General features: G+C 61.4%; 2 protein-coding genes and 1 long non-coding RNA gene across 8 annotated transcripts in view; 2 read left to right on the top strand and 1 right to left on the bottom strand.

The window, feature by feature from the left end:
• The first annotated feature begins 3,320 nt into the window (after positions 1 to 3,320).
• LOC139040019 (uncharacterized) lies at positions 3,321 to 4,398 on the top strand. Of its 2 annotated transcripts, none has more exons than XR_011493643.1 (3): positions 3,321 to 3,448; positions 3,886 to 3,958; positions 4,261 to 4,398. It is a non-coding gene; the product is annotated as an uncharacterized lncRNA (long non-coding RNA). The 2 variants fall into 2 exon arrangements; XR_011493642.1 differs by lacking the exon at positions 3,321 to 3,448 and adding an exon at positions 3,662 to 3,800.
• A 203-nt stretch (positions 4,399 to 4,601) lies between these two features.
• On the top strand, positions 4,602 to 9,244 carry HIC1 (HIC ZBTB transcriptional repressor 1). 2 transcript variants are annotated; one of them, XM_044745876.2, is made up of 2 exons: positions 4,602 to 4,779; positions 6,231 to 9,244. In XM_044745876.2, exon 2 carries the CDS (start codon positions 6,251 to 6,253, stop codon positions 8,378 to 8,380), a length of 2,130 nt encoding a protein of 709 aa, XP_044601811.1. In that variant the 5' UTR covers positions 4,602 to 4,779; positions 6,231 to 6,250; the 3' UTR covers positions 8,381 to 9,244. The 2 variants fall into 2 exon arrangements, with proteins under 2 accessions (XP_044601811.1, XP_014682384.2); XM_014826898.3 differs by lacking the exon at positions 4,602 to 4,779 and adding an exon at positions 5,760 to 5,898.
• A 150-nt stretch (positions 9,245 to 9,394) lies between these two features.
• The window catches only part of SMG6 (SMG6 nonsense mediated mRNA decay factor), a 212,774-nt gene continuing 204,853 nt past the window's right edge, over positions 9,395 to 17,315 (bottom strand). For 3 of the 4 annotated variants that reach the window (XM_044745869.2, XM_044745870.2, XM_044745868.2), the window contains exons 17-20: positions 14,725 to 14,936; positions 14,352 to 14,433; positions 11,033 to 11,154; positions 9,395 to 10,581 (exon numbers count right to left, since the gene is read on the bottom strand). In XM_044745869.2, the coding sequence (XP_044601804.1) occupies positions 10,537 to 10,581; positions 11,033 to 11,154; positions 14,352 to 14,433; positions 14,725 to 14,936 (461 nt within the window). In that variant the 3' untranslated portion in view covers positions 9,395 to 10,536. Of the gene's footprint in view, positions 10,582 to 10,889; positions 11,155 to 14,351; positions 14,434 to 14,724; positions 14,937 to 17,315 lie in introns of those variants that run through there. The other variant, XM_014826888.3, reaches the window with a different exon arrangement.

Raw genomic sequence — 17,315 nt, 5'->3', positions numbered from 1 at the left:
CTGGAGACGCGGGGGCGGGGCGTGCGCTGCTGACGGCGTCGCGGCAGCTCCAGTCAGGCTGACGTCAGGACCGCGGGGTGCGGGGGGGTGAGGGGGCGGCGCGCGCGCGGAGGGAACGGGGCGCGGGACTGCTCCGGGCCTGTGCGATGTACCTGTGGGCCTGCCGCCCCCCGCAGTCCCTGGGGACCAGGGACGGGACGGCCCGATGGCGGCGCCTGAGCTGGATCAGCACCGCGGACAGCGGCGCCGCGGGCAGCGAGCTGGGGCTGGAAGACCCCGGGGACAGAGGGGCCAGGGGTGCGGCAGGTGGCCGGGTCTGCGGTCCTGGGGCGGGGCCAGGCGTCGGTGGCCGTGACTGGAGACTGTTACTGAGGGCGGCCCGGGCAGTAAGCAGTCTAGAGCCAAGGTGCCGGCGCGCTGCCCGGGCGGGAGTGCCACTGTCGCCCGCAGCTGGGGGCGCTGCTGCTCTTCCTCCCCCGCGTCTCCCGCCCTTCTCGGCCCCATCGCTCGCGGACAGGCACGCGGCCCTTGACGTCAAAGCCCTGTGACGTCAAAGATGTCCCTGCGGAGAGGCACTTCCGGTGGAGGGGGGTCGGTGGGGGTGGGGCGGGGCACTCCGGCTGAGGCCCCGCCCCCTCCTGGTCCTGAGAGGACAGCTCCTCGCGCAGAGGCGGGAAGTCGGGGGCGCAGAGCGACCAGCCCGACGGGACAGGACGGGGAGGGGGCGCCCCGGCTGAATGCGGGGCTGGGGTCCCGAGAGAGCTGCGGCCCGGGCGGCGGGCAGGTGGGCGTCTGTCCCTTGCCCGATCCCCCGCTCAGCTGGCCAGGGGCAGCGAGGCTGAGTCACCGTGCTGCGGGGAGGGGGAGGAGGGGGCGCGAGCACCTTCGCCCCACTTTCTTGGGAGAATGGCGCAGGAGCCCCAGGAAAAGCTGCGGGGACTCTGGGGTCCATCCTCTGTTAGATGCTCCTCCGAAGTGGCTGCGTCTCCATCCAGGAGCGGGCAGGTGCTGCACGGGATTCCGTGTACGCCTCCGGCCCGGCTCCACCAGCTGCGAGGGGACCCTCGTACCCCACCCTGTCCCCAACCCCACCCCTGTAGGGGCCCTCCAACCTGCTGCCTGCCGGTCTCCTCCTTGCCCTCCTGTCCGTGTCCGTGCGTGGGTCCATCTGTCTCCCGTCGGTCGGTCAGTCCCGCTTACCTGTCGAGCCGCGTCGCGCCCGCGCCCGTTCGCCTCCCGCAGCCCGGCTGGCGCGGCGGCTTTTATAGGAGCGCGTAGTACTCGTGCGGCGGCTCATTCATGCGGCCGCGGCTCCTACACACTGACGCGTTGCCGACGTCAGCAGGGAATTTAGGAAACGGGAAGAGGGGCTATTTATAGTGGCGAGGCGAGGGGGGGGGGTACCGAGGCGACAGGGAGCTGGGAGGGGGAAGAGGGCTCACGGAAGCAGGAACGGGAGGGGGAGCCCGAGCCCCCTGTGCCGGTCTATCAGGGGTTAACTTTCCGGAACTGCGGGCTGGGGGCCGGCGGGAGGATAGTGCAGGGAGAGTGAAGGAGTCCGTTACATGTTTATTCACTCTGAAACACCTGGGGGCGCAACCCCACCCTGCTCGCCTTCCAGAGGGTCTCACCCGGTAGCCCCCATTCCCATTCCTCACCTGCTGAACCCGACGGCTCTGTGAAGCCACAAGATACCTCTCAAGGGCTATACCGCAGGCCACTGGGGGGGGGGGGGGGAGTGGGCTCAGGAGAGGAAGCTGGACCCTAGGAGGGGTCTAGGGCTGCTTCTAGAGCTGTGGTGTCCGGAAAATGAAGAAAAAGAATGCGGGAGCTCAGAGGTCCTGGAAGGCTTTGTAGGAGGAGGCTGGGCCTGGAAGGGAAGGTCCAGTGGGGGTCCAGGTACCAATCGGGAGTTGGAGACCCAAAGGAAGGCAGAAGAGTTGAGGAGGTGGCTTGCACTCCCCGGAAATGAACAAGGGGGTTCTCTATGGGGCAGTTGGGGAAAAGGTGGCAGGAGAAGAGGCAAGAGGAAGAGCCTCAGCCAGTGGAGTGCAGGAGGACAGGTTGGCAGTGCCATTTTCAGAGCCTGGCACACAGTGGACTGCGTTTAGGGCCCATTTGTGGAATGATGGGCATTGGCAGAGCTCACACAAGGGTGATAAGGAGTGAAGGAGACCAAGGGCTCAGCAGCTTGGCAGAGAGGGGTCTCCAGGGTTTGGCGGGGCAGAGACCACTTCCAACAGGAGGAGCTAGAGTTCCTGGAGATCAGAATTGGCAGGAAGGGCCCACACCATGCCGGGAGAGTTCCCCTCGACAGGAGCAGGGGAATGAAGGATCCTGGCTCAGCCTAGCTCCATCAATTGAGGAAGCCTCTAAATAGGGAGTGTGTTCAGAGGGAGGAGGAGCCAGATTGGGGTGGGGAGGGGGCAGCAACAGCCAGGGTAGGTGAAACTAGGGAGGGAGGGAAAGGTCAAAGGTTGAAGAAGGGGGAAGTTCATAGGACGGCAGCTGGGCTGGGGGAAGGTCTGTAAGACCCTCCCATACAAATGTAAGGACAGCTTGAGGGTAGGGGCTGGGGCAGTGAGTTAACTTGGGGAGAGTGTTGAAGAAAAAGACAGTGGGCACAGTGGACCACAGACTGCACCGCACAAAAGAGACACTGGGCTGAGGGGCTCCTTGTGGGGCTAGGATCTGGCCCCATCACAAGGATAAAAGATAACAGCTGAAACGGAGTCAGAGAGATCACGCACACTTTGGGATCTGGTCTCCTAGAGTTCCCCCTCCCTTTTCTTTTTCTTTATGTTTTTTGTCTCCAGTCTTTGCCCCAGTGGTTCTCTGCTCCAAGGAACGCCTTCCTGTCTAGGGTGAGAACACCTATTCGTCCATCAAAGCCCACCTCTAAGAGCACTTCTTCTGAGGAGCCTTCCAGTCTCCCTCCAGCACTCCATACATTTTTCCACCTCGACGCAGCCGCACGTCCCTTGGCCAAGATGTGGGGGTCCGTCTCCCCTAGAGGCTGGAAGCTCGGGAGCCCACAATTTTCATTCTTGGAACCTCACTACTTCTCTAGTGAGGACCCCGTGGGGAGACGGAGGAGAGGACTTGGATAAGATAGATCCAGAACACGGACTCAAGACTCGGTGGGAGTCGGAGGGACCTGCGGGGACCAGGAGCTGCCGCCTGGCCCCAAGGCCATGAAGTCGCCTGTGGAGGAAAGAGAGCCTCTGGGGGGCGCCTGAGACCTTGGTGTCTGTCACGGACCACGAGCGGCTGCGCCGGCGGCCCCTCAATGAATGACTCAGCCACTACCTCTAGCAGGGGCGTGGGGGCGGAGGACCGCGCGGGGGGTGGCGAGCGCGGCCCCCACCTGCCCAGCGGCCCTGCGAGTTGCTAAGCTCTCCAAGGCCTTGGAGAGACGCGATCTGGGCGAACCTCATCGGTTACTATGGTAACTCTGAGCCCCAGCCTCTCGCGCGCGGCGGCTGAGGGAAGAGCAGCCAATCAGAAGCTGCAGGCGTTCTCGGGGACGCACTCCCACCCCCCACGTGTAGGCGGGGGTCAGGAGGCGCGGGGAGGAGGCGGAGCGTGGGCCGCGGTGACCCGGCGCTAGCTACCGGCCGTTGAGGCGGCTGGGCTGCGCGGGGACACTTCCGGAGTAGCCGTGCGAGTGCCCGCGCGCCAGTGCAGGGTCCCCTCCCTCCCAGAAGGGGCGTCACCTGCAAGAACCCGGCCTTCACCTGGGGATGCAGGACCTTGCGGGGGATCCCGGCCTGCAGGCCTTCCTGTCACGTTTCTCTCGGGTCCGTGGGTTGGAGAGGAGGTGGTCCAGGCAGGTCCCTCAAAACGGCTCACATAGGGAATCTGGGGTCTGGGTCTCTCTTGCAGGACCTCCAAGAGGCGCTGTCCAGCCATTCCCGTTCGAATGTCCTGGGATCCTTCCAGAGACCTGAAAGTTCAGGTCTGTTTGTTTGTAACACCTCTACTCAGGTCCACGAAGGGCCCTACGTAGCAGCCCCTGGAGTCCAGTCCTCAGGGCTTGGACTCCGGAAGGGGGCAGGTGTGTTCTGTGCAAACAGGCGTGCCCGCAGGTGTCAATGCCCGGAGACCGTCTGGGTGCAAACAGGTTTATTCTGTGCGTACCTAACCCATGTGGCTGAGTGAGGGTGGATGTGTTGGGGGTGGTGGGTATAAATGGACAGTTCCATCTAGGAATGCCTAAGGAGAGTCCCCTAAGATCTTGTCTACCTTCTTCTCCGTTAGGGTTTCTGTAACCTCCTTCCCACCAGCCACTGTCACCAGAGTCCCCTCCTTGGGGGCAAGACTTCTCTGAATTGGGGCAATGTGAGAATCTAGAAATACGTACACGGGAGCGTTCAGCTCAAAACCCCGAGGTTTGTGGGGCTCTCAGGTCCGGGGCCTGGGTCCCCAAGTGGGCACATCTGGGAGGGTGAACCTGCGAATAGGCCCCCCTCCCGGTCCAGAGCAGTATCTGCGAACCTCCAACCCAGGTGCGCGGGAGGGAGGTCGCGGCTGTGCTGCGCAAAGCCCCGCGCGGCCGCGAGGTGGCGCCATAGCTGCAGCAGCGCCTGCCGGGCCGGGCCGCTCCAGATAAGAGTGTGCGGAAAGCGCGGCGGGGCTGAGACGCGACCAGGACGCGGGGAGGACGGACCAGCAAGACAGACCGACCGGGGGCCCGGCGGGCGGAGGGCAGCGCAGCGCAGCCACGTCCCCCCTGGATCCGCCGGCAGCCGGGCCCGGGGCTTCCGACATGCCCCCCAGGTGGGTCCTGGGGCTGGGGACCGGGAGGGACAGGGGACCCGGACAGCCCGGTCCTCGCGCGCTACCGCCTCGGGCGCATCCTCTGGCTCGGGCACCCCAGCGCGGCTGGGGTTCAGGTCTCGGGGTGTCGCCCCTAGAGGACTCAGGACCTCCGGGCCGCTGCTCTGCGCCGGGTTCACGGCGGGGTCAGCGGCCCGGGGCCGGTTCTGCCCGCACATGGGCTGAAGAGGCTAGAGGAAGGGAAGGGGAGCTGGCGGGCGGGGCTGGCAGGGGCGCTGCCCTGGCACAGCTCGGCGCCTGGCAGCGGGGCGGGTGGGGCCCTGGCTAGGAGCTGCCACCGCCTCGGGGAGGGAAGCCCGGTCGGGCTGCGGCCACAGGTAACGGGCTGCGAGGCCCTGCGGGCCAGGAGGGGAACAGGGTCGGGCGGGCGAGCGGGCGGGCAGGGGAGCTCAGGGATCGGCTCAGGCCCCGCAAACGCCTGGCTGCCGAAATTGGGGGCCGAGAGGAAAAGCTGGGAGCCGAGGGACTGGGGCTGGCGCGCTCCTCCTGGCCTGTCTGAAGTTGGGAAACTTTTCCCCAAGTTTGGGACGGCGGAGTTCGCGTGGAGAAGGGGCCGAGGGGAGCTGGGGAGGGAGGCTCCCGGCCCGCGAATGCAGAGCAGAGGCCGAGGCCCGGGGCCGGGACGCGGGTGGGGCGCAGGCCGGGTCAGGGCCGCAGCCGGCTGCGCGCCGTGCCCGCCCGGGGCGCTGCCCCCTCCCTCCCCTGGGAACTGCGTGGCTCCCCCCTCCCCCCCACCTGCTTCCTGCCTCAGCCTCCTGCCCCGATATAACGCCCTCCCCGTGCCGGGGCCCGGCCTTCGAGCTCTGCCCGCCAAGGCAGCCGCTGCCTCCGCTCCCCGCGCCGCGGCTGCCGCCCGGGCCCCAAATGAGGGCCTGACAGCCCCGGCCAGGGCGGCGCCACGGCGGGCACCGCGCTCCCCTGCTCCGGATCACTTCCCCCAGCTGGGGCAACTTCTCCCGAGGCGGGAGGTGCTTTTTACTCGGCTCCCTTATATCCCACTTGGGCAAACTTCTCGGCCCTGAATGACTTTTCCTGAAGCGGACATTTTCCTCAAGTCGGGTAACTGTCTCCGAAAGGGTCACTTCGCCCGAACAGTTTTCTCCTCGGAAGTCCCCACAACCCAGCCTGTGTGGCCGGCGGCATCCGGGCCTGAGGTGCAGGCCGCCCGGCCTCCTCTCCACCAGCCACTCTCCTGCTCCTTCCTCTGGCCGGGCCTGCCGGCCCAGGCTCCCACACTCGGAGGCGGCCGATAGCCCGCCAATGCCCAGGCCGCGGTGCTGATGCCCCGGCCTAGCCGAGGGGAAGGGGAAGTGGAGGGGAGAAGCACCGGGCTGGGTCCAGGCAGCCAGGGCTCGGTGCGGCTCTGACCCGGCTGGTGTGTGTCCCCGCAGGAGATTGTGCTGGGCAGACGATGCTGGACACGATGGAGGCGCCCGGCCACTCGAGGCAGCTGCTGCTGCAGCTCAACAACCAGCGCACCAAGGGCTTCTTGTGCGACGTGATCATCGTGGTGCAGAACGCCCTCTTTCGCGCACACAAGAACGTGCTGGCGGCCAGCAGCGCCTACCTCAAGTCCCTGGTGGTGCATGACAACCTGCTCAACCTGGACCATGACATGGTGAGCCCGGCCGTGTTCCGCCTGGTCCTGGACTTCATCTACACCGGACGCCTGGCTGATGGCGCAGAGGCGGCGGCGGCGTCCGTGGCCCCGGGGGCCGAGCCGAGCCTGGGCGCCGTGCTGGCCGCTGCCAGCTACCTGCAGATCCCCGACCTCGTGGCGCTGTGTAAGAAGCGCCTCAAGCGCCACGGCAAGTACTGCCACCTGCGGGGCGGCGGCGGCGGCGGCGGCGGCTACGCACCCTATGGGCGGCCGGGCCGGGGCCTGCGGGCCGCCACACCCGTCATCCAGGCCTGCTACTCGTCCCCGGCCGGGCCTCCGCCGCCGCCCGCCGCCGAGCCGCCGTCGGGCCCCGAGGCCGCCGTGAACACGCACTGCGCGGAGCTGTACGCCTCGGGCCCCGGCCCGGCTGCCGCCCTCTGCGCCCCGGAGCGCCGCTGCTCCCCGCTCTGCGGCCTGGACCTGTCCAAGAAAAGCCCGCCGGGCTCCGCGCCTCCTGAGCGGCCGCCGGGCGAACGCGAGCTGCCCCCGCGCCCAGACAGCCCTCCCAGCGCCGGCCCCGCAGCCTACAAGGAGCCGCCGCTGGCCCTGCCGCCGCTCTTCCAGAAGCTGGAGGAGGCCGTCCCGCCTCCGGACCCGTTCCGTGGCGGCGGCGGCAGCCCGGGACCCGAGCCCCCCGGCCGCCCCGACGGGCCCAGTCTCCTCTACCGCTGGATGAAGCATGAGCCAGGCCTGGGGAGCTACGGCGACGAGCTGGGCCGGGAGCGCGGCTCCCCGGGCGAGCGCTGCGAGGAGCGTGGCGGGGACCCCGCCGCCTCGCCCGGGGGCCCCCCGCTCGGCCTGGGGCCGCCGCCGCGCTACCCGGGCAGCCTGGACGGGCCTGGCGCAGGCGGTGACGGCGACGACTACAAGAGCAGCAGCGAGGAGACGGGCAGCAGCGAAGACCCCAGCCCGCCCGGCGGCCACCTCGAGGGCTACCCATGCCCGCACTTGGCTTACGGCGAGCCTGAGAGCTTCGGTGACAACCTGTACGTGTGCATCCCGTGCGGCAAGGGCTTTCCCAGCTCGGAGCAGCTGAATGCGCACGTAGAGGCTCACGTGGAGGAGGAGGAGGCGCTGTATGGCAGGGCCGAGGCGGCTGAGGTAGCTGCCGGGGCCGCCGGCCTAGGGCCCCCTTTTGGAGGCGGTGGGGACAAGGTCGCTGGGGCCCCGGGCGGCCTGGGTGAGCTGCTGCGGCCGTACCGCTGCGCGTCGTGCGACAAGAGCTACAAGGACCCGGCCACGCTGCGGCAGCACGAGAAGACGCACTGGCTGACCCGGCCCTATCCATGCACCATCTGCGGGAAGAAGTTCACGCAGCGCGGGACCATGACGCGCCACATGCGCAGCCACTTGGGCCTCAAGCCCTTCGCGTGCGACGCGTGCGGCATGCGCTTCACGCGCCAGTACCGCCTCACGGAGCACATGCGCATCCACTCGGGCGAGAAGCCCTACGAGTGCCAGGTGTGCGGCGGCAAGTTCGCACAGCAACGCAACCTCATCAGCCACATGAAGATGCACGCCGTGGGTGGCGCGGCCGGCGCAGCCAGTGCGCTGGCGGGTCTGGGGGGGCTACCTGGCGTCCCCGGCCCGGATGGCAAGGGCAAGCTCGACTTCCCCGAGGGCGTCTTTGCTGTGGCCCGCCTCACGGCTGAACAGCTGAGCCTGAAGCAGCAGGACAAGGCAGCCGCGGCCGAGCTGTTGGCGCAGACCACGCACTTCCTGCACGACCCCAAGGTGGCGCTCGAGAGCCTCTACCCGCTGGCTAAGTTCACGGCGGAGCTGGGCCTGAGCCCGGACAAGGCGGCCGAGGTGCTGAGCCAGGGAGCGCACCTGGCCGCTGGACCCGACGGCCGGACCATCGACCGTTTCTCCCCCACCTAGGGCGCCTCTGGCCGGCCCGCGTCGTCGCTGCCGCGTGGTCTCGACCCGCGCCCCCAGGGAGCGGCGGCGGCAGCAGCGAGCAGGCACACCGCGCCCGGACAGCTGTAGTAGCAGCGGCAGCGTCGCCGCAGTGGCGGCGGCCCCACCTCTCTGCGGCCTCACCTGGCCTCACTGCTTTGTGCCTTAGCCTGGGGGTGGGGGTGGGGGGAAAACCCCGGGACAGGGGTGGGATGGGGGAAGGGAGATCTATATTTTTGATATCAGCTTTGACCAAAGGAGACCCCCGGCCCCTCTCCGCCTCTTCCTGTGGTTTGTTGGCCCCCTCCCCGGCTCCGTGCTGCTCTTGGGGGGAGGGGTGTCACTGTTGGGGCGCTCCCAGCCCTACCTCCGGCCCTTGCGACCACACCCATTCTCACTGTGAATCTCCCCGCTGGGGTCGGAGCGTTGGGCAGAGTTGGGGAGCGGGGAGGGGATTGAGCCGGCCGGAGGGCCCCCTGCCCCCCGCTCCCGCCCGCCCCGGGACTGATAATGTGAAGTTCCTCATTTTGCACAAGTGGCACTAGCCCCAGGGCCAACCCTTCCCTCCCTCTGGAGTCAGAGGGCTGAGACAGCCCTGGCCTACCCGGTCTCCCACTCCCGCGGTGTGGTGTCCCTCTCCTTCCCTGGGGCCCCGGACCATATTTATTGCATGCGCCCTGGGCAGCCCCCCATCCCGAGCCCAGGCTGGGCTGGGCTGGAACGTGGTCTCTTTAGCTCCCTCCTCCTCGTTTGTATATTTCCTACCTTGTACACAGGCTCTTCCAGAGCCGCTTCCATTTTCTATACTCGAACCAAACAGCAATAAAGCAGTAACCAAGGACCCTGGACCCTGCTGCTCTCTTCCACCCTGCACAAGGACCTGGGTGGGCTGCACCAGGGTGGGTGGAGGGGGCAGACCCACACCCCCATACAAGTGCAGAGACTTGGACCTTCTCCCTCCCCAGTCCCAGAGACAGATCAGCAAGAGGTCAGGTATGTTTCATAACTAAAAATTTATTAAGGAAACAAAACCAGTGCTGCAAATGGGACAGAAAGGAGAGACAGGTCTCCCACCCACCCAGTCAGTGGCCTTCATCCAGGGAGAAGTTCTCAAAAGAGAGGCCGGGGACCCTGTACCCTAAACAGCCCAGTCTTCTGAGGCCCTGGGGGGCTCATACCCCCAAACTATTGGCCCTGGCTCTCCTGCACAGTCCCCCTTCCTTCTGGCATAGTCTTGGGCCTCAGGGAAGGCACAGCCTTGCTCTCATCTTCAGGGCAACCTGTGAAGTCAGATGGTGCTCTGGCAGATTCCCTCACTGGTCCCATCAAAATTTACTCCTGGCTCCTCCTCAGAACTGCCTTCCCTCTAAGTCCCCCTCATCCCCGTCCCTGGATTGGGAGAACACATTCCCAGAAGGCAGCCTCCAGAGTGAGATTTTGAACACAGGTGCCAGCGGCAACAAAAAACTCCAAGGCCAAAGGGCCCCTGTGTCAAGTTCTTCCAGGGCAAAGCTAGAAACAGGGTGAAACTTCAGGCTACCCTCAGGCTGGGCTGTACAAGCCTGGAAGTTTCTCGGAGCACAGGAGCCAGGCAAAGGAGGTTAGGGGTGGAAAAACTTTATTAGGTTCCTGTCCCAGGTACCGGAGGAGGAAGATTCAGAGTGAGAACCTCCTTGGGGGAACTGAGGTGAGGAAATGGAGGGGACCAGGGAGGTGAGAGGGGTCAACTAGAAAGGGAAGGAGGGTGAAGGGGATGACTCAGGAGGGAGAGAGGGAGGACAGGGAGGGGAGCACTAAGAAGAACCTGAGGACATTTCGTAAAGTGGGGAACTAGAGTAAAAGGAAGGCTGATGAGGGGGGAGGGAGAAGGCAAAGGCCACCCAGGGAGCATGGGCCTGAGACTGGATGTCCCTTCCCTCCAGACCCATGACCATCCGAGGGGAAAATAAGTGGCAAAGTGCAATGGACCCAGATTGATAAGGGCAGGAAGAAGAGCAGCAGGGTGTGTGTTTGTGTTGGGGGTGGGGTAGAAGAGGCGTGGGCCTAGGGCTGCTGTTCAGGATGTGGGGTCCAGAACCCAACTTAGGTCCGTGGGGAATCCAGGCCTCAGGGAGAGAGACAAACCCTGGGCACTCTCTTCATGGCATGACCAAAGCCTCTTGGACACATTCAGGACAGGGATTCTGAAGAAAATCAAAGGGACCCGTCATTCCACCTGCATCTGATGGAAACTCTTAACCCCCTGCCCCATCTCCAGGTGAGAAAGTGGCTGAGTCCTGGGGCCGAGAAGGCCTTCTCCCAGCCCTTGAACTAGACATGGGGAGGGAGAAAGGCTCAGAGTGTGGGCAGCCTACCTGGCTGGCCCACCTGCTGTCACTGCAGCCAGCCACCTCCCTGCTAAATCTTGGCAGCCGAGGAGGGTCCCAGCAGTTTCCGCCCGACCCTTGGGAGGGGCTCTGTAAGGAGCAGCTCCCCCACAGCATGGCCACGGCGTGGGTTGGAAGAGGATGGTTTATTGTCTGGGTGGATTGGTGGCTCAGGCACGTGGGCATCTTCTATGCTACACTGTGCGCCTGGTGGCCTCTCAGGAACGGTTCCATGGGGGTGGGCCCCGGTGAGGCCCCCTCAGCCCACCTGGGCCCACGTGAGGAAGGCTGGGATGTCCCGCACAGGCACATTCCTCGTCAGTGCCTTCACACGCAGGTTCCGGTCATCCGTCAACAGCACCACCTCCCGCAGTAGCCGGATTGGCTCCTCTGTTGGCACAAGAGAGAAGGACTTCACCGAGGGCAGTTGGCAGAGGCGCTGGCTGCCTCTCCTCTCTCTAGAGGGAAATTTGGTCCTGGGGGGTCAAGGCCAGCCATCTCTCAGCCTTCCCCCAAGTCCTTTACCTGACGAAGACAATCAGCGGGGGGTGCCCCTCCCCTACTGACTTACGGAGGGCCAGGCTGGGCTGTGGCTGGCCTTCTGCTTTGGAGCCCTGCCTCCAGCATAGGACTGTGCTGCCTCGTGCCCTGCAAGCTGCCCAAGCCACCAGCCTCCACAGACCCCTCTCCCAGGACTCTGAACTGAGGGAGTAGAAGACCCTTTTCTTTCTACTCTTTCTGACTGCATGGCTGGTCCTGGACTCACAAGATCCCTCTCTTTTTGCATATTCTCTACCTCCAAGACCAGCAGTTGATGCTTTGGGTATTAAGAGGTAGAAACTCAAGGTGGAATATAAAGTGTATCCAGGGCTCCTGGGTGTGAGGAGAGCAGTCAGCTCACGGGAGCTCTAAGCAGAGGAGAGCAAGAATCCCTGGCAGAGCCGTGCCAACGTAGCCCTGAGTATAGCCAAATGATTTCCTCTGTTAAGTAAAAGTAATCCACGCATGTGGCGAAAACTCCTAACAGTACAGAGGAAGAAAAAGGAAAGGGTAAAGTCAGGATGGTCCTCCCAGTTGTCTCCCTCCATGTGTGTCTGTCTTGTTCCCCAGGGGTAGATCTGTGTATGCTTCCAGATTTCTTTATGCACATTTACTAGTATATATACTTGTTATATAAGCTTTTTCCTCTTATAATATTACAATCATACTAGCCATACTTATTTTATTCAAATTTTATGTATTTTAAAGATCTTTCTCTATCAGCACAGACAGCCTCATTCTTTTCAGATGACTTTTTTAGCAGGATGTCTTCCACCCCCTCTTTTCCCCTAATTCCCTAACCTTTTAGTGTATTGGGGAGAATTTAAACCAGGGCCAAGTACTCACACAAGTGACATCCCCACCCCTGGTAAGGCCCCTCCAGTGGCAGGTCCACTTCTCAACCCCAAGCTGGGTGTTTCCTGACGGAGGCCCAGCAGACAGTGAGGCAGAGGAAACCTCCTGTGGGGCTTTACTGACTGCGGGGGCTGGCGGGGCCGGGGGACTGCAAATGTCCATGTCAGATCTGAGCAGTCTCAGGATTGCCAGCTCCAGGCAGGGAGGCTGAGAACTGGCTGTCAGCCTTGAGAGGAGTACTGAGGACGAGGGAGGGAGAGGCTCATGGGGTCCGATGGTGGTGAGAGAGGGGGAGAGGTGGAAGAAGGGTGTGATGAAAGGTGAGAGGCTGTGGTAGGCAGAAAAGGAGAGGAAGGCAGCCCTGGGTAGAGGGGATGCTCTGAGATTGCTCAATGCCTGGGCCTGGCCCCTCTGGGGTGTGTGGTGGGGTTGAGTGGTGTCGTGTGGTGCTGTGTGGGGCTCCAAGCTGGCTGCCGAGTCTGTCTGCAGCCCCACCATTCCTGCCCTGGGACTCACACCAGGAGAGTCCCAGGCCTTAGGTCAGCCAACCAAGGCCCAGCTTTGCTGGCAGGGGTCTGCAGGGGTTTCTGTGGATACTTTGAGACATTTTTAACAATAAACATCCTCTGTTTTGACACTGGTAACTTCACTTTGTTAGAAACCAGAGACTGTCATCTTGTCAGGCCCCATCCGCCATAATCCACATGATTTTAAAATTCAACATCGTTTACACATAAACATTTGGTGACGGTTTCTCTGTGAATCTGACAAGTTAATCTGCTAAGAATTCACACTGACAAATGGGGTTTGATTACACCAGCCGTTGCTGATGTAATTCTGATAGGGGCGGTCCCCAGGATGGCAATGGGTTCCTGTAGGCTGTTTGGGGTGAAATGGGGGTGGGGAGACTAGTAGAGCCAAAGCCAAAATGTGTCTCTGCTAAGAAAGAAACAGCTCTGAAGCTGGGTGGGGCCACGGCAGTATCTGAACCATACTTCCCAACAAGGCCTTCTACAGTCCTGCCTACCTCTCCCTCAGAAGGTGCCCCTCTAGGAAGCTGCTGGAAGCAGAGCCCAAGCTCCTCTGATTGGCTCAGCCAGGCCTCCTTTTTACCACCTGAATGCTCCAGATCCGACTCTAAGGGACAGGACGTATAAGCCATGATACAGAGACTTAGGGAGGAATGAGGGGCTGCAGTGTACCATGGATGGGAGGAGCAGCAGGACAGAAGACAATGCCCAGACCAGCCTGGAAGCCAGGGCTCGGAAAATGAGGAAAGGCGAAAGAGGGACGACAACGACAAAAAGTAAACGACAAGAGACCACATATACGTGGACAGAAACCAAATGGTGAGAATTACAAGCTCCGCAGATGACATTGAGCTAGAAACTCCTAGGAATTCCTTCCAAAAGAAGAAATGTCAGACTCCTGGGAGTCAGGAGCAGAAAACCCCTGAGTCTTGCTGACTCTGAGGGGCTGTGCAGGAAAGACAGTTCTAGGTTGAGGGTGAGGTGCTTAAGAACCTGGAAGAGAGCCCCAGGGCAGGCCTTTGGTCCAAAGGAGGGATTCTGCTCACCGAAAAGGTCTTGAAAACTGGGCTGGGGGCTCGGTCCAAGCTCTCACCTGCTTCCAAAGTGCTATAAGGGCACAACCATAGAGATAGGAAGAAAAGGACCACTGCTTGCTGGGGAAGTACCTCCACCCTCGGCCTGATAGGGGTAAACATTTAGGGATGAACTGAGTGGGTGAGCAGAGCCAGGAAAAGGGAGGTGGGCCCCAGGGACCACTGGGGATTGCTCTCTCAGTGCTGTAGAGGGCTGGGCTCAGGAGACCACAGCCAGAACAAGCTACACTGAATCACAAAGACATTCCTGCTGTCAGATAACTCACCAAGGACCCAAGAAAGGAAATGGATGCACCCCGAGTGGGAGAGCTCACTGCCTAGAGCCTGGCTTCCTGGGCTAGGCCTATCTCTAGTTGGCCCAGGGTCCACCTGGGGGTGGGGGAGCTGTGACAGGGAGGTCTGACTTCCAGGAGGGTAGGAAACTGGGCTGGCTTCAGGCTTATAGCAGGCCTGAGTCTTCACACTTCCCAGGCTGGAGTCAGTGAAGAAACTCTTCCCTAAGGCTGAGGATGGTAGGACAACGTAGGGTCGGGGGATGGATGTTCCCAAAGCAGAGGCAAAGCTGTACCTTTGTTGGTGGGCATGAAGTCCTTAGCCTTGTCTTTGCAGTAGTGGAGGCAGCAGGAGAGGATCAGGTCATCATTGTTACCCTGGAGGAAGACAGTGTGAGAAGTGCCAGTGAACAGGAGGGGGCGCCATGCAGAAGAGGCACAGGTAGCCTCTGCCTCTGGGGTAACATCTCAGAGTCCCTTCCATACAGGCCCTGACCCTCCCTGGCTGGGTCAAGAGTGATCTAGAGGACAAGGAACTCTCCCTCTGGGCCTCGATGGTGGCTGCCCCCTCAGCTGCCCAAGTTGACTGACCTTCTTTTAGGCCCTCCCTCCCGAAGACCCTGTTCTGAAGGCTGGCTGTGGGTTCTCCCTTCCTGCCAGGGGTCTCACCAGCTGGCCAGTGATGTCCTCACTGCGGAAGGCGATGGATTCCAGTTCATTGCCACGGCTAGTCAGAGCCCGTAGGCAAGAGTCCCGACTCTCGAATCGCCGCTCGAGGAACTCGATGGACTTCCGGGCCTTTTCCTGCACCACCCGGGCATAGCCCCCAGCCCGGTGGTCTGTTTCCTGTCCCTTGGCCAGGCCGTCCAGCTCATTGATCACTGATGAGACACAGTCCCACAATGTATCAGTTTCAGCAATCAGCAATTATGTCTGCCTTCACTCTAGGCCTCGCTTTCCCAGCCAGTCCCTTCCCAGACCACAGAAGCCATCCTACCCCAGAGAAGTCTTCCAGTGAAACTAGGGGACCTTGGAGGGCAAGAACTGTCCCAGACTCTCCACAGTGCTCTAGCCCCTTTCTGACTCTCCCCTCGAGCCCCGCCCTCCTCCTGGGAGGAACTGACAGGGATTTTCTGGAGCTGCCATATTCAGAGGAAGAAACCTGGCCCCTCTGTTGCATTCCTTAGTTATAGGATCAAATTGAAAGGGTCCCTCAGGAGAGGCAAGGGTACATAGCAGCTAAAGGGAAAGAGGCACTCTTCCTCATCCTCTTGGGCCCCCAACTGAAGCAGTCCAAGAGGGGCAGAGTTCTATACCCCACCTCCCAGCAGAGTGCAGGGAGGTCACCAAGTGAGAAACAGCAGTCACAGCCTCACTTGCAAGGGCCTTGGTATTCCCCAAAACCATGCCCTTGGCACATCTACCTCCTTTGATACTGCACGTGCGCGTGCGCCTGTCTGCCTGCCTCTGTGTCTGGGACACGGCTTCATTTTCTGGTGAAGATTCTTTCCAAAATTCCAGCCAAAAGCCTGAGGTCAAGTGGGAAATATGCACTCCTTGGGGGCTCTGGGAGAGTTTGGGGTCTGAGGCCTCTCCTCAGTACAATGATTCATGGCTTGGGGAGTCGGCATGAGCATGCTGTTCCATGGTAAGCCTGGCACTCACTGTCTGGGTATTCAGAGACACTTTCTGAAAAGGGCCCGTGTGGGAATACACACACACACATACAGACACGATGCCCATGCTTCCAGCAACCTGAGGCTGCAGTGTCCACACAAAGTATGGCTGAGGTTGGGGAGTAGTGGAGGATGAGTTTATGGTACAGCAAACAGAACATCAAACACGAAAAACTGGTATTCCATCCCAAAATCTGCTTTCCTGCTTCCAAACTAAACAGGCTTCAAAGGGGAAGCTTGTTTGTGCTTCTGCACCAGGCGGGGCTTTTCGACGTTGGGGTCAGGCCGAAGGAGCACAAGCAGGTTAAAGAGCACAAGAAACAAGCAGGAAAAGCTGTCAGCTTAACCCTTTGTGTACTGGGCATAGGGCAGAAGTCCACTGAGGAAGCTTCACTAACAGGAGTCCTCTCAACAGCCCCTGAGAGTCCAGGGCCCCTGGGGTTTATTTATTCTGAATATATCCTCTCCTCCAGGTTTTCTCATCTACTTGCTCCCTCCCCACCCAATCTGGTTTTCCCCACTGCCCCAAGGGCTCCTCAAGGCCAAGGGCTGCAGCTCTGCCTTTCACTGGATCCCCTAGGAACATGGAGACTGAACACACAGTGGGGGCACAATCAGTGCTGGAGACCAAGAGCTCTGCTTGTCTGGGACGGTGTCTGAGGCTCCTGCCAAGTCCTAGGAGGCTCCTGAGATGTCAGCAACCTCTTTCAGTTATACTATTTCCTTACCATCTAGCAAAAAAGTGACCAATCACTTTCTTCCCCTTGAAAATCTCCTGGTTAAGAGAGCACAGAGACATCCTGTAAGCTGCCCAACCCCAGGGCCCAGTGAGGGGAGAGGGGAAGCTGGAACAACTTGATGGTCTTGCTGCTCTGCCTTGAGGAGAGAAGCTGCTCTACTTTTGAAGAACAGAAAACCTTCCCTTAGGTCTAAGGGCCTGGGTTTAAGAGGTTCTGGCCAGGCCACATGGGGAGGGGGAAGGAAGACAGGGAGGGTGGAAGCGGGACGAGGGCTGCTTCAGTGCCAACATTCTCAGGTGGTGCTAACGTGTTTCCCACAACCCCCCAGGGTTCTATAGCCTCTGCAGGGGCGGATGTTTCCTGCCCTTTGTTTCCACCCTCATCTGGCACTAAGACACTTGGGACTGGGAGGGAAGGCCCAATGGAACATCTTGGCATGGATGTCAGAGGTGGCTTGGCAGGCAGACTGCCAGTCTGGCAGCTTTTCCAGAGGACACAGCTCCCAAACTTGCTCCAAGTGGCTGCTGAGGAGATGTTAAAAAGCCTGGGCTTCCCAATCATCTCTCAGACCCTCTCCCTCCACAGGATAGCCATCAGCTATATTAGCTGTATCAGCAATGTAAGGTAAGAGCCCAGAGCCCAAAGCCCATCCTGAGGCTGACCCACCACAGAGCTCCAAGAACTAAGGATACCTAGACAGTTCCCTGGAGACAGCCCAGCTGAGCTCATCTGGCCTGAGGGTGGAAGCAAGCTAGCTGCATCCTGGGATGCTAACCCTGCACCAGCACCAATGACCAGACAGTGGTAAGGGCCCAAGTACCCACAACTCACAGGCATGAGCCAA

Source organism: Equus asinus, chromosome 13 (genome assembly GCF_041296235.1).
Source record: "Equus asinus isolate D_3611 breed Donkey chromosome 13, EquAss-T2T_v2, whole genome shotgun sequence".
NCBI lineage: Eukaryota > Metazoa > Chordata > Mammalia > Perissodactyla > Equidae > Equus > Equus asinus.
This window is presented reverse-complemented; position numbering and strand designations above follow the sequence as displayed.